This window comes from Lissotriton helveticus, chromosome 1_1 (genome assembly GCF_964261635.1).
Source record: "Lissotriton helveticus chromosome 1_1, aLisHel1.1, whole genome shotgun sequence".
NCBI lineage: Eukaryota > Metazoa > Chordata > Amphibia > Caudata > Salamandridae > Lissotriton > Lissotriton helveticus.
Genome location: NC_136057.1, coordinates 996,023,009 through 996,038,934, shown reverse-complemented (window position 1 = coordinate 996,038,934; position 15,926 = coordinate 996,023,009). Strand labels below are relative to the sequence as shown.

At 45.6% G+C, this 15,926-nt stretch overlaps 1 protein-coding gene across 3 annotated transcripts in view; it reads left to right on the top strand.

Annotated features, from left to right (window-relative positions):
• SLC35B4 (solute carrier family 35 member B4) overlaps window positions 1-15,505 on the top strand; it is a 188,665-nt gene extending 173,160 nt beyond the window's left edge. For 2 of the 3 annotated variants that reach the window (XM_078677493.1, XM_078677489.1), the window contains exon 10: window positions 10,858-15,505. In XM_078677493.1, coding sequence (XP_078533619.1) covers window positions 10,858-11,104 — 247 coding nt within the window. In that variant the 3' untranslated portion in view covers window positions 11,105-15,505. The remainder of the gene's footprint in view (window positions 1-10,857) is intronic. The other variant, XR_013607529.1, reaches the window with a different exon arrangement.
• The last annotated feature ends 421 nt before the right edge of the window (window positions 15,506-15,926 follow it).

Sequence of the window (15,926 nt, the reverse complement as noted above, 5' to 3'; positions counted from 1 at the left end):
AGAATGTTTTTGAAGATTTTGGGGGGACAAGAGTGAGAAGGGCAACAGGCTGGCTTGCTAGCTTCAACAAGATCCTGAAATTGACCTGATGATAGTTCTTTGAAAGAACACAGCGTCTGTGTTGACTTTTCCCTGGAGGGGATTGTTTGAAGTGAGTTTGCGTTATTTTTTTTAATGGTGTGGAAGGATGAATCCAGCATGGCTGCTTTGGTTGTGTAATGAGTTGCCAATTTGTGACAAAATTACTAAGAAATGGATGCGTTCCTTTGGTGCTTTTTGGATTGCAAAATTCTGAGTATTTTATTTTTTAATTCTTCATTGAGGCATTTTTCGTGGTGGATTCTGATTCAATAGTAGTGTTTTTTTAGCTTTTTTGATGATGACTTTTACATTGTTATATCTCTGTAGGCGTGTTATGTCTTGAGGGCTGCTCGTTTTGAGGCAGGTCCGTTAAAGGTTTGTGATTTGTTGTTTTCTCTTTTTTTAAATCCACATTTATCCAAAGGGCTTTTTCTTTTATGTTGATGTTTTATGTGTAATTAATATATTGAAAGCATCAAGGAGCCATCCATAGAGGTTTTATAACTGAGTTTGTGTTTAAATATGTGTTGGAAGTAAGTTGAGTTTCTAGGTCCTCCAAATTCAGCTTGTTCTAAAGTCGATATGTACTTGTGGGTAAGATGGGTTTTGCTGAGGTGTGTTGTGGCATCTTGTATCGGAAGGTAACCAAACAGTAGTCTGACCATTTGACTGGAGTAATACTTTGGAATGCGACTAGATCCAAAATTTACATTTAACTTGCATCCTGCAATGTGCATGGTTTTTGCAAATAACTGTTGTAGATTGAGCGTGTCTGGGAATGTTCGGAAGTGTGGCATATTAGGTTTGCCAATCCATATTTTAAGGTCACCAAGGATGCATATGTTTGAATATTTGGTAAGTAGGATTGAAACTTTGTTTAGAAAGGTGTCTGGGGATGTTCCAATGCTCGGTGGTGGTCTATAAAGGAGACTTTGGTTTCCAGTGGCATTAAAAACATGTTTTACAGAAAAATAAGTTTGGACACTTGTCTAAGAGACAGTTGTCTTTTAACTGTTAAACCATAAAACTTCACATCAAGCATTTATACCACCACCCTTTCATATAATTTACAGCTAATATATGTTGACAAACCTCAAACTCTTTTTCAAGCATGTTCTATGGCCCCCGACCTCTCTAAAAAAAAAAACAAGCATTAAAATGCAATAGGTCTCTCCTTTCATTGAGTTAAAGCCATTTGCTTTGCTATACAACACCATTAGGAAAGAAAATGGCTTTAACTTAATCAAAGGCGAGACCTATTGCATTTTCAATGCTTGTTATCCCTATGATTGTGGCCAAGTCACTAATTACATATTATTGGAAATCTCAAAGCACCCTGTTTCAAGGTTGGCTAAACAAAATTATCAGGGTTATTAATGTATGCAATTCAGACCAGGACTGAACGGACGTCTCTTGAAATGCAGCGAACTTTTGTTAGACCCTTTTTTGGGGTGTCATTTAATGGGTTCAGTTTTAGTCAATATATGTGACTTGAACTTAATGACATTTTGCCACCTGTTCGGCAGGGTAAACAGCGTTTACAACGCTATCTTCACAACGCGGTACCATTACAACGTGGTACATCGCATGCCATTACAACACAGTCGTTAGAATGACCGCATTGTTACCACGCATACATTTGATCGCAAGTCATTACTGCGAGTTGCTGTAGGGGGCACACTGGTGTTGGATTTAGAATCCAACACCTTCCCTGCTGTTGCACAAACTGGAGTAGGAATATTAAATAATACTATTCCTAAGTCCAGCGCACCCCCTACAGCAAGTTGTAGTAATGACTTGCGATGTAATTGTATACCTGGTAACAATGCGGTCATTCTAACGACTGTGTTGTAATGGCATGCGATGTATCCACATGCGTAGTAACAGTATATATTCCTACTGCAGCGCTTAGGTATAGAATGCCTGTAGACGCATTGAGGAGGGCAGCAGGGACATGGGGCGGGGGTGAGGGTTACAATTGTGGGTTCATTGACATTAGAAACTTCCCTTGAGTAGTAGAGAGTGAGTAGAGAGTGAGTAGTAGAGAGTAGTAGAGAGTGAGTAGTAGAGTGTAGTAGAGTAGTAGTGAGAGAGTAGTAGAGAGGAGTAGATAGTAGAGAGTGAGTAGTAGAGTGTAGTATGTAGAGAGTAGTGAGTAATGGAGAGTAGTAGAGTGAGTACTAGAGAGTAGTAGAGAGTAAGTAGTAGAGAGTGAGTAGGAGAGTAGTAGAGAGTGAGTAGTAGTGAATAGTAGAGAGAGAGAGAGAGTAGTAGTGAGTAGTAGAGAGTGAGTAGAGAGTAGTAGAGCGGAAGAGAGCACTAGGACCCTGCCCTAGGGTGAAGGGAGGGGCCAGCCACCGGATACCACTTCTGGTCCGGGAAGGGGGACGGGGCAAGATTGTGGAGACCAGGGAAGAACCAGGACGTGCCTGCTAGCACGCGACAAGGAGTGCAAATAAAGGAGGAGACAATCTCTTCCTGTATCACGGTGTTTTCCTTGGGGTCCGGGGCAGAGAAGTGCATAGAGAGCCCCTACGAGGGGCAGTTTGCTTCTATGATCTGACCTCCATCTGTGATGAAACAACCTTTCAAGGCGGTGGGGGCCAGCTCATGTCGTCCCTGTAGCAAGGGGAGGGGCTGCAGCGCCCAACCACATTTGTTTGCGAGGAGTGGATGGCTCTTCTGAGGTGGCGCACCTGGGCCCTACATGTGTGCAGCATGAGTAGGGACTGAAAGCAATTTCAAACTTTCTGTTACATCCATAAGTGAATAGAGAACACGACCTTACAATGGCTTTCTGTTGTTCGAATGCTCAGCTGTTTTGAATAAAAGCGGGCTGTGGATTTGGAAGCCGCTCTGGCACTTAAGAGTTTTACTGTATCTGAAGAGACACCCCCCAGTGTGCTGTATGCATCTTGCTATGCAAACCATTGCTCTACTTTCTTGCACCCACAGCAGCTATCCTCTGCCGTGCTACGGGGGGGGTGGCTCTCTGAACCTACCTGGGGACGGCCCTGTTGGATAGCCCTTTTGGAGGGGTCACCCGCAAAAGTATATCTTACATGGTTAATATTTCATGTTTTTAACGTTCTATGTCGTGCCATCTCCGAGCTCTCCGAAAGTAGTTTCAAGTCATCATGTTTGTATGAAAAAACACTACAAACAAAAAAACATGACATGCCCTGTTTTAGGTTTTCTGTCCTTTATATGCATAAAAACTAGTGGACTTATTGTGAGAGCTATGTGTAAGCTATAGATCCACCAGTCCCGTAGGTTAATATTTCTGGGTAGTCGAGTTACCCCTTTGTTATCACAAGACGACACCCACTTCCGGAGATACTTCGCTCATGGGCAAACATTAGGTAGTTCAAACCCCAGCTCCCCATATATACCAAGAGCCTTCCCAATCCTCATGCATTTGTTGGAGGCCTTCGGGGAGAACGGGAGTTTAATGTGTCAAAATTAGTGGAGGAGAGAAAAGAGTTACCTCTCTCCATGTTGATCACTACTAGATGCCGAAATAGGAACAACATCAAACTTTCATATAACACAGGCCATGCACCCATATCTTTAATAATTGTCTCCACTGTCTGTGGTGCTTTATCGACCTTCAAAAGATTGAAATCTTAGCGCAGCCTGCCCTTATCTGAACCTTATAAACAGGGTAGGCCGGTCACTGCTCAGGGCACTCACTGTGCTGTCCCAGGGCTCAGAGGGTGATTAAGTCGGGAGTAAGATCCTTCTTGAAGGATAGAATGTATTCTGCTGCCAAGCATTCACTGCCTTCAACTAATTGCCGCAGGTAGCAATGTAAGTGGATGCTCAGGTGACTAATCACGGTCTGCCTGCACATTATATAAAACGCACAGTGCGGAACTATGCAAAATACGCCCTTGTGTGAGATGTGCATTTGTTTGCAGCAGGGATGAGCCCATTTATATTTAGCACGTTACAGAGGTAATACCAGCGCCTGCTGGGGAGGCTTAATTTCCATGTTATGATCACATAATTCGTGTCAATAGCAGACCTGTTTTACTGTGAGCAGGCAGCTTGTGAAATCTCCCCCAGGACCACCTATTTGTTGCAGTCCGCTGCCAAATTCTCTCCCAAGGCAGATCTTTGTTTCCTTTCTCTCCGCTCGGTATAACAAGATCCTGTGGAACGGTAACATAACCAGCGCGGAAAGTAAAAGAGGATCTCTTGTCTTTATGGGGCCATGTGTTTGAAACGCATGGCCCCATTAAGACAAGAATCCTTTTGCGACGGGAGGAAGTCAGGTGAGCCCGTCCAAGTGGGACGGCTCAAAAAAAGAAAAGTCAACATCACGGAAAGCTCTTTCCAATGGCTGGCCACCGTTTAACATAAATTGTGACGCCAGCCAATGGAAAAGAGGGGCGGGGCTTAAAGCCAGCCACTGAAAGCTACCTAAAAACATAAAATCTCGCCAGCGAGACTGCGCATGGCCACAGCCCACGCCAGTGAGACCTAAAAAAAAAACAATAAAAGGGAAACCTTGAGCTTTCAGCAGCACATCTACAACTCATCTGTCAATGTTTTTCTGTTAAACCCAGTGTGCAGCAATATATCGTCCTATAAATTTTTTAATTTTTTAAAATCTTTATCATTTCCCAAAATAACAAAAAAAAAAGGAAACCATTGATGCCTCTTTACGTTACATATTGTCGTATAAACATATTATTGGGAGAGAAAGACATAAGCATATAATACAAATCAAACCATCTCAGGGTGTTCGGGCGACAACAAAACAACAATTTTTACCATTGAGGAACAATTATTACACAAAATTCCGAATATAAAAAATTAGAAGAGAATAGAATAGTAAAAAGGGAGGGGGGAGACCTCAGGATCTATACAACCACAATTTACATAAACACAGTAAATACTATTCCATCTATACCTAACACGCAAATAATAGGACGATAAAAAATGACCCCCTTGATCAAATACATACAACTTTCAGAATGCAATAATACACAATTCCTCAACCCACTCCCTCCGGTACTATGTGATTTTCCAGCTGGGACTGGCGTTCAGCCGTAATCTTGGCTTTGTACGAGCGATATGGGCCGCAAATGTCAATGGGACGGGACTGACAGGGGGTTAGAGTCGAGTACTCTTCGCAATTAGTAATACAAAATGCCATACTCCTGAGCCAGGACGCCAATCTTGGCGGCCGTCTGTCACACCATAGTAGCGCCACCTCCCGTTTTGCCAGTAAGAATCCTTGGGCTGCGAGTCTACGCACATTACGTGGAAAATTGGCAACATAGCCCAACAGCGCAATTTCAGGGGTGGGGATCAGGTCTAAGCTCAGCCTATCACTAAGAGTGCGATGTATGTGGGACCAATATTCATGCACATGAGGGCAAGTCCAGGCGAGGTGAGCGAAATCGGCAAAGGAGGCCTTGCACTTGGGGCAATGATGGGGACAATTAGGATCAATTTTGTGTGAGCGTGCCAGGGTGTGATACAGCCTACATAGAAATTTAAAATGGATTAATTTGTGTCTACTGTTTATTGAAACTTCCCTCGTGGCTCTGCAGCACTGTTCCCACTGTTCATCGGATATGGGATTACCTAAGTCCCCCTCCCATGCATCTCGCACTTTAGCATCAAGGGCGGGGAGTGCAGCACTACACATTTGATATAATTTGGAGACTAAGTGAGCTCCCGATGGGTGCTGGATGATAACAGTGAGAGGGGAAGCCTCCTCGGGGGCAAGCGGAAATTTAGGGAACGAGGCCCTCAACAAGGATCGTAATCTAGTCAATACAAAGGAGTCCATGAACGAACGGTCCGAAAACGGTTGATCTTCAGATACTGAAAAAGCATTGCCTTCTGTAAAAAGATCGCAAATAGTGCAAAGGTGGAATTTAGCCAAGGTTTGCTTTACAACTGATTCTCCAGTGATCGGGAGCCAAGAGGCGTTAGGCAACGGAAGGGCCGGCGAATACAATTGATATCGTCCTATAAATTAATGTTTTTACACCTCAGACTTTAAAGGTACTGTAAAATAAATAAAAATGGACTCATAGACCTACACATCTTTAGTGGAAATGAATGGGCCATTGACACCAAAGTAATAAATAATGAAAAATATGCGTTCAATCATGGACATTTATATAGCGCACTACTTACCCGGAGGGTCCCAAGGCGCTTGGGGGGGGGGGGGTGCTGCTACTGCTCGAAAAGCCAGGTCTTGAGCTTCTTCCTGAAGGAAAGGTGGTCTTGGGTCAGGCGCAGGTCGGTCGGGAGGGAGTTCCAGGTCTTGGCGGCCAGGTGGGAGAAGGACCTTCCTCCTGTTGTCGATCTTCGGATGCGGGGGACGGCGGCGAGGGCGTGACTGGCTGATCGGAGGTGGCGTTTGGGAGCGTAGAAGTTGATGCGGTTGTTGAGGTAGCTCGGGCCTTGGTCGTGTAGGGCTTTGTGTGCGTGGGTGAGGAGACGGAAGGTGATTCTCTTGTTGACGGGGAGCCAGTGCAGGTCTCTCAGATGTCCGGAGATGTGGCTGCGTCGGGGGATGTCGAGGATGAGTCTGGCTGAGGCGTTCTGGATCCGCTGGAGTCTCTTCTGGAGCTTGGCGGTGGTTCCGGCGTAGAGGGCGTTCCCGTAGTCCAGTCGGCTGGTGACGAGGGCCTGGGTGACCGTCTTCCTGGTTTCGGTGGGGATCCACCGGAAGATCTTTCGTAGCATGCGCAGGATGTTGAAGCATGACGAGGAGACGGCGTTGACTTGTCTGGTCATGGAGAGGGAGGAGTCCAGGATGAAGCCCAGGTTGCGTGCGTGGTCTGTCGGTGTGGGTGCGGAGCCCAGGGCGGGGGGCCACCAGGAGTCGTCCCAGGCGGAGGGCGAGGAGCCCAGGATGAGGACTTCCGTCTTGTCTGAGTTGAGTTTCAAGCGGCTGGTCGTCATCCATTCGGCTACGGCTTTCATCCCTTCGTGAAGGTTGGCTCTGGAAGCGGCGGGGTCGTTGGTCAGTGAGAGGATCAGCTGGGTGTCATCGGCGTAGGAGATGATGTTCAGGTTGTGTTGGCGTGCGATGGGCGCGAGGGGGCTCATGTAGACGTTGAAGAGGGTGGGGCTCAGCGATGATCCTTGAGGGACGCCGCAGATGACTTCGGTGGCCTCTGACTTGTACGGCGGTAGACGGACTCTCTGTGTTCTTCCGTCGAGGAAGGAGACGATCCATTCCAGTGCCTTCTCTTGAATTCCGACGTTGCTGAGGCGTTGCACTAGGGTGCGGTGGCAGACAGTGTCGAATGCGGCGGAGAGGTCTAGGAGGATGAGGGCTGCTGTTTCTCCGTTGTCCATCAGGGCTCGGATGTCATCGGTGGCAGCGATGAGGGCGGTCTCGGTGCTGTGGTTGGCTCGGAAGCCAGACTGTGACGGGTCGAGGGATCCATTCGTCTCGAGGAAGGCGGCCAGCTGTTTGTTGACGGTCTTCTCGATGACTTTGGCTGGAAACGGGAGGAGCGAGATGGGGCGGTAGTTCTTGAGTTCGGTGGGGTCCGCTGTTGGTTTCTTTAGTAGAGCGCTGAGTTCGGCAGGCTTCCAGCTCTCCGGGAAGGTGGCGGTGTCGAAGGAGGTGTTGATGATGTCCCGCAGGTGGGGTGCGATGACAGTGTCGTCCTTGTTGAAGAGGGCAGGGGTCGGTCGGCGATCCGGAGTGGATGGAGTTCATCATGCGGACGGTGTCATCGGTGCTGATCAGAGTCCAGGCGCAGGAGGGTGGTGGTGGGTGGCGTTGCTGCGGTCGTTGTGTGCGATGGTTGACTGCTGAAGCTGTTGTGTATGTCCGCGATCTTGTTGTGGAAGTAGGAGGCGAGGGAGTTGCAGAGGTCTTGCGATGGGGTGATGTCGTTGTTTCCTGCGTTGGGGTTGGAGAGCTCTTTCACGATGTTGAAGAGTTCCTTGCAGTTGTGTGCGTTGTTGTCCAGTCTGTCCTTGAATGCAGTTTTCTTGGTGGCGCGGATCAGTTGGTGGTGCTTCCGGGTGGCAAGCTTGAGGGTGGTCATGTTGTCCGGTGTTGGTTCCCTTCTCCAGACTTTCTCGAGGGCTCGGCAGTTCTTCTTGGAGCTCTTGAGTTCGTCGGTGAACCATGGGGCTTTCTTGCTGCCGGGTCTGCTGGGCGGGGTCCTCAAAGGGGCGAGTTCGTCCGCGCAGTTGCTGATCCACTTCGTGAGGTTGTCGGCGGCCTGGCTGGGGTTCGCTGAGCTGGCGGGAGGGTGCTGCCTCAGGGAGGCGGCGAGCTGGTCGACTGTGATCTTGTTCCAGCTTCTTCGGGCAACCTGTTGCTGGTGGTGGTGGGTCGTCGTTCTTCTGAAGGTGAAGTGGACGCAGCTGTGGTCCGTCCAGTGGAGTCCTGTGGCGTGGCTGAAGGCGATGTCTTTGCTTGATGAGAAGACGGCGTCGAGTGTGTGTCCGGCGAGGTGGGTGGGGGTGGTCACCAGTTGCTTGAGTCCCAGGTTTGCGAGGTTTTCCAGCACGGTGGTGGTGTTGCGGTCGTCGTTGTTCTCCAGGTGGAAGTTGAGGTCCCCGAGGAGGATGTAGTCGGCTGAGGGGAGGGCGAGCGGGCTGATGAAGTCGGCGATGTCCTCGCTGAATTGTGTGCGTGGTCCCGGGGGTCTGTAGATGAGGGTGCCTCTGAGGGTGGTCTTGGGGTTGACGTGGACCTGGAAGTGCAGGTGTTCGGCGGGTGCGATGGTGTCGTCGGTGTTGGTCGTGATGCGGATGGTGGTCCTGTGGATGATGGCGATGCCTCCTCCTGTCTGGTTGACGCGGTCTCTCCGGATGATCTTGTAGCCGTCCGGGATGACGATGGCGATGTCGGGTGCTGAGGAGGCGTTCATCCAGGTTTCCGTGAGGAAGGCGACGTCTGGGGCTGTGGTGTCGAGCAGGTTCCAGAGCTCGACGGCGTGTCTGTGGACGGAGCGGGTGTTGAGCAGGATGCACTTCAGGTGGCTGCTGCTGGAGTTCGGCTTGGTGGGTGCTGGTGCAGTGCAGGTCCGGGTGCAGGAGAACTTGCAGGCCTGGCAGATGAAGGGTCCGTGGGTGCGTCTCGGGGTGGCTCGGTAGCATCCAGGGGTTCGGCCGGCGTTGAGGGTGGCGGCGTCGTATGTCTGGCGGGTGGGCTGGGGTCTGCGGGGGCCAGGGGTCCTGGCAATGGGCGCGGTCCAGGCGCGGACGGGCGCAGACGGGCTTACCTTTGGCGCACCTTCGGCGCTCATTCGGTGCTCCCGCTGCGCGCGTCCGCTGCGCGGTCGCTCTGGGGGCGTCATAAGAGGGGAGCAGTGAGGGCGGGTCCGCTGGGAGGCGGGAAGGGGTTAACCAAATGTGTGGCGGGGGGGCGGGGCCGCAGGCAGGAGGCGCGGGAACGGGGCCGGCAGAGCGGGCGGCCCAGCGGCGGCTGGGGCGCTGCTGGCGGCGTCGGCGAAGAACTCTCAGCAGGTAAGCAGGGCTGCAGTGGCAGGCGCGGAGCAGGGGGGGCGACCAGGCCAGAGGCGCAGTGGTCGCTCCCTAGAGTCAGGCGAGGTCCCCTTAAGAGGGGAGCAGTGAGGGCGGGTCCGCTGGGAGGCGGGAAGGGGTTAACCAATCGTGTGGCGGGGGGGGGGGCCGCAGGCAGGAGGCGCGGGAACGGGGCCGGCAGAGCGGGCGGCCCAGCGGCGGCTGGGGCGCTGCTGGCGGCGTCGGCGAAGAACTCTCAGCAGGTAAGCAGGGCTGCAGTGGCAGGCGCGGAGCAGGGGGGCGACCAGGCCAGAGGCGCATATATTGTGCATATATTTTTCTTCTTCAGTTTGTTTTTACATGCAACAGCAGATACCTCTTTGCTTTGGATTTGTTGCAATTTCTCAAAAGGAAAAATAATAATTTTCTCACACCTGTTATAACAGTGCTATTCATTTTGGCTCCAAAAAGTTTGGAGTACATTTTGAAGTTCTATACAGGCATACGCTGTGTACCTCAACTGCAGAGGCTGTCTAATGTGTAACCATGTAATATATTCTTGTACTGGCATCAGGTGCTTTTGGTGACATAAACCGAGGTGTCAGTATTCGACCTTATTACACGTTACTCCTTATGTTTATATTAATATTACATGTTTACTTAAGTTAACATGAACATGGTCCCCTTGACACAGTTTATTGAAAACAGTGAGTGAAATATTGAATATGCTGTTTGGTTCCAAGAAGTAAAACTAATTAAAACGTGTTTCAGTGTGGAATCTTGCTGTCGAAGTAAGACATTTTGAAGATTTGTCTGCAAGGTACAGCTGACAATGAGACCTGATTGCAAACAGAATGTTTATCTTTTTGTTTACCATTCATGGAGATGAATCTCTTTAAACAAAGAACAATGGCAAAACGTTGCTGAGTGTGTTTTTGCTGTCATTATCTGAATGCACTGTCATGCATTTAAAAATAAAGTGGAGGAAAACAAATCTGGGCGTCCCATTGTATGAAATAAGTAGTTAATTGGAATTGTGTTATATCCCCATAACAAAAATATCACTGAGAAATATATATATTTTTTTAACCACTGCTTTTTGTGCAATAAAGGTACCCACGCCTGAAATATAGCTGTGTGAGTATGCACACACATGCAAAAGTGCAACTGAATTAGACAAATGGTGAACAGTACCTGGGGGTCACCAATAAAAAATTCACACTGCTAGGACCCCACCACTACCACACTATTTTTGTCAAGTTGTGCTACACAATGCTCTGGTACTTTCATTTTCCTTAACCAGCTTTCAAGATATGTATGTATTCGGGGTGTGTTCATCCTGACGACAGAGTGCACCTCCCTAACGGTAACCCTTGTGGTGACACTGCGCAAGTTTGTCAGCCTCATCTTCTCTATCCTTTACTTCCAGAACCCGTTCACAATGTGGCATTGGATTGGAACAATGTTTGTGTTTGTTGGGACACTCATGTACACAGAAGTGTGGAACAACTTTGGTTCAACAGTTGGCACAGTGCAAAAAGAATCTAAAAAGGACTAGATCTTTATTTTAAAGAACAGCTACAGGTTCTTATTTGTCCAGTTTTATTAGCAGGACCTTCATCCATCTGGGGATTCCCAGAAGTGTTATCTTCTGTCAAAGCAACTGCTAATGGCTAAGCCATTGTATTAGGAAATGTTCTCAATCCTTGATTGAGAAGGTTTTTTTTAGTCGTTGTCTGTTGAACAGCTTATTTATAAAGTGTATATTTAGTTTTTTTACCTGTCAGATATATATATTTAACAGAGGTTTTTGGGTGGGGAGAATAGCAACACATGTGAAATTGAAAAGTTTAAAATGTCCATGTGTATTTTCAGAGATTATACCTGCCCTCATCAATTAGTTTATCTATAGAGATCGTGTTTTTCTTGTATCTAGGTTTTGGGTGCTATCTGTTTTGTATGACGAACCTGTGGCTACTTGGCAGCTCTGTTTCATGTTATCTGAAATGTTCAAACAAACTGATAATGGCATGATCTTTCTATTGACCCTAAACACGACATTTACAAATGGTTTCTTTAGGCTCAACATTGCAAATGTCTTCAATATGTGACTTTTCTTATTGGATTGGAAGCAAGTAGACACCATGAAAATAGTGCCATGGAAAATGCAGTCCCTGGAGAGAAACAGGTTGATGTTGTTACCTATTTTAGACAAGGTCGAGTTTATTTAGATCAGAACTAAGTGTTTACACTTTTAGTGATGACAAAAACTAATTAATTTCAGATCCTGAAAACAACAAGCCAGTTCCCAATGGGTAACACTCCCAAAAGCATACGTCTACAATGAAGTTTTAGAGGTGGAATTCACCAAGGCTGGTTGGTTTTTTAAAGCAAAGGCAGCTGTCATGAAGCCTTCATTTAAGCATGCATGGCTGTTTTGAGGTAGACGATTGAGCTGAGAGTATCCAGCTGGTGATCTGTTTAATAAACTTCTGTAATTCATGGTCATGGTTCCCCAACTTGAACTTATTAAGTAAAGATTTAATTTGTAGAAGGAAGGACTGGCTGGTATATGTTTCTCTAATGATATGGAGTCATCTCTAATCTCATCAGTGACCCTATAATAAATGTCTTCCCAGTAATCTTTACTATACAATACATTTTCATTTACCTAAAGGTACAAACTCCCATTCCATGCTACTAGTTTAGGTCCAAAATGTTTTGGCTCTCTCGCTGTAATAACAGTTGTACCCAACACCCTACTAAATCATACTCTTTGATCTTGATAAACTCATTACAAAAATGTCTTTTAAATGCACAGTTCTATTTAAATCCTTTAGTAAATATTTTACTATAACCCAAAAAGAAATGTATTACCTTTGCAGCTACATATTTCAATCTATGTAGACTTTTTTTTAAAGTTTATATTGACAAGTTCAGAAGCTTGTCCACATTGTTTTATTGTGCGTGTGTTTTATTGTGCGTGTGTGCGCGTGTGTATATATATTATATATATATATATATATATATATATATATATATATGTGCAAACCCCGCAGATATAGAATATCAACGAGATGAGGAGGTAAACACGGAAGCAAACGAAAGAGTTCCTTTTCTAAAAAGACCCCTCACTCACCCACCTAGTTGGTGACATGCTTCATCATTGGGGTCCTACCCGAGTAGCCGAATGCTACCCGGGTGTGCGTCAACACCTGTTTACAGTGGAGCAGGATTATTCACAACAGTGGTGTGAGTGAAAAGGTGGGGTTAAAAATCGTCCTCATTTAACTCCCTAAAAGTTTAATATGGAGGCATAGGACAATGGTTAAAAACAAAGTGGGACACCAAGTTAGGTTAGATTGACCTGTGGTGTCTATGCCTAAAATAGTGATCGTGGTGGTCTACATGTTTCAACCTGTGCGTGATATTACCAAGTTTTCATCAAGACCTATTACAATGGCCCGAGCGGTATGCACACGCTAAGGTGAACCCTACTCTGGGTCAATCAAGAACCACACCGCATACATATTAAACTTTTAGGGAGTTAAATAAAGACGAATTTTAACCCCACCTTTTCACTCACTTACACCACTGTTGTGAATAATCCTGCTCCACTGTAAACAGGTGTTGAAGCACACCCGGGTAGCATTCGGCTACTCAGTGGGACCCCAATGATGAAGCATGTCACCAACTAGGTTGGTGAGTGAGGGGTCTTTTTAGAAAAGGAACTCTTTCCTTTTCTTCCGTATTTACCTCCTCATCTCGTTTATTTTCTATATCCGCGGTGTTTACTCCTTTATTCGTTTTTGGTTCATATCCCAGGGGGACTGGGAGAATCCCTTGTTAAAACCCTCACTCTCTGTTTATTACATACATACAAACAGCACATGGTAGAGTTGTCCATACAAGCTGCACCCACTGGGAGAGACAATTTAGCTTATGTGTTTTATTTACCTCTTTCTTGACTGTGTCGTTAGTAATGTGATGGTAGTGTGCTTGAGAGAAGTTACATTTGGAGCTTAACTGCAACGTTGTTTGAAATCAGTGTATCTCTATTAGGTGCACTGCATTCTGACCTCCGTGCAAGCTTTGAGAATGCTTGCATTCTGCAGGACCCGTGATGCTAAATACTTTATAAGAGTTTTATTTACCATTTAACAGCACTGTATTTACTGTTGTTTTGTCATTCCACCCACTGTGACTACCTCAGTTTAAAAGGCAGTATTTTCAAGGTTGCTTGTAGCTGTGTTTGACTGAACAAATAATACTTTATAATGTTAACTGAAGTACTGTTCTTGGACCAACAAAAACTTACAAAGATCTTGAAGGCAACTATTTTGAGGTCAAGAGCCCCATCCTTAAATATAATACATCTAAAGAAGGTATTTGTGTTGTCCTGAAAGCTAAGGACCTATATCATCTTCCATCTTTCTCTAATAGTGTGATGTCTCATCATAGGCATTCTTAAAATTCATAAATATTTAGGAAAAAACACAGCACGAGGCACATACCATTTAAAGTCGTTTTGAAATACATCACGTTGATTACTTTTTGTGCCTTTTAAAATCATCCCTTTGTGGTCACCACAATGTACATACACCAGTCTAAATCAGGAATGATGTGAAACTGGTAGCTCTGTACCAACGGTGATATTAAATAGATCTTTACAAAATCACATCATATTCTTGTGGTGAATACCTTCCCTATAAAAACTGCATTTGGGGAAGGCTAGAGGGGTAATTTTATGACTGAATCAGCATTATCAGGCACAAAAATGCTGCAGCACAGCGTAACTTCAGTCAGGCGCTTGCACGGTTTTGTGTGCTATTTACAGATTGGTGCAGAAGTGGGTATCCAGGCCTTATACCATTATTGCATATATAAGTGCCACCATTTTAATAATGTTCCCCTCACTATTCCCATTAGTGAAATGCTGGATTTTAGAAGAAACCTGATTGTGCCTTAATTTAGCTTACAACAAGGTATATTGTATTGTCATTAGTTTCCAGAGAGCCCTTCTATAACTTGTGTTGAATTTCTTCGGTTGTCATTTTATTACTCCATATGTTAGATCTGTTGTGCTATCAGTAGGTGTCTACTGAAATTCATGCAAGATCTTCTCATTGTTGTCATCTTTTTCAATCGATAGATCACCCTAATATCACAGTATATTTACTATTGAGCTTTATTATAGTCCCTCATGTTGTCCTTAGTCTGACTATCATCTCAATGGATTTCCGGGGAGCCTGTCTTGTGCACTGGATATTTTCAAACTAGAAATGTAAATTATTTGGGCGCTGTAGACAAGAAAATTAACTACAGTTACACAAACAAATACACTCCCTAATAATAAACAGAATATTTTCCCAGCATAAACCAGTACAGTGATCATGAAAACATGCTGTATTCTAAACTGCTAATATACCGGTCCTATACCAAGTATGCCATGCAGTACCCACACTTAAGTGAAGGTGATTCTTTGTGTGCATTTTTAATGCAGAAAACAAAGCGTAACGATTCACGTTAACCCGTAGTAAGGAATTACAATGATAATTCATGAGTTATCTTTACCATGACTGGATAGTCTATTATATGCAATATTTTTGCCCTGCCCCAGCATGCAATTCCCAGCTAGCCATTGAGTGGTAAATCTTAAGCATAGACAGTTATCCATGTTTGTTTCTTGTAATGCATTTACTTATATTGTGAAGTAAACCACTCCATTCTCTTCATCAATATACTTATTGTCACTATTAGTCTTTGATATCATTATAAGATTTCACTGCTGGAAATTTACGGTTACGGAAGACACTTAAATATGGCTGATTCAGTATTTTACATCTGTATTGTAATATACATTGCATTGAGACTTGTGTTTTTTAATTTGTGTTTGGAATGAACTCAACAGTTCCTGACAGTCATTGTAATAAAGAATAAAACCCGTTGGCTATTTTTACTTAGTGTCCATTTCATGAAAAACTCGTAAGCTCTTTTTTTTAATTCAAAATACTGTACTGAAAAATTAGGCTGCTGCTTTGTTCATGTTAGCGTTTCACAAGCCACAGCACCTCACTGATGAGCGTGGTTTCAGTAAGTTTGAAACCTTGGAGGACACCATTGCTCTTGTTCCATCCTGGTGGATCTCTTCTGAGTGGCACCTCAGAATTTCCTTCCTGTGGAGCGAACCCGACTAGGAGCCTTCCTGCACTTTCTCCCATGCAAGTCCGTCTGTCCTTTGTAGGGCTTGCTGTATTTAGGCTGCGTCTGCATGGCTATGTGTGTGGAAAAGGGACAGTTTGCTATGTGAGACCTAACTATTTGTTTTTTTGTAGGCCGCCATGTTTGTTTTGATGAGCATTTGGCCTTCAGCTCAAGAA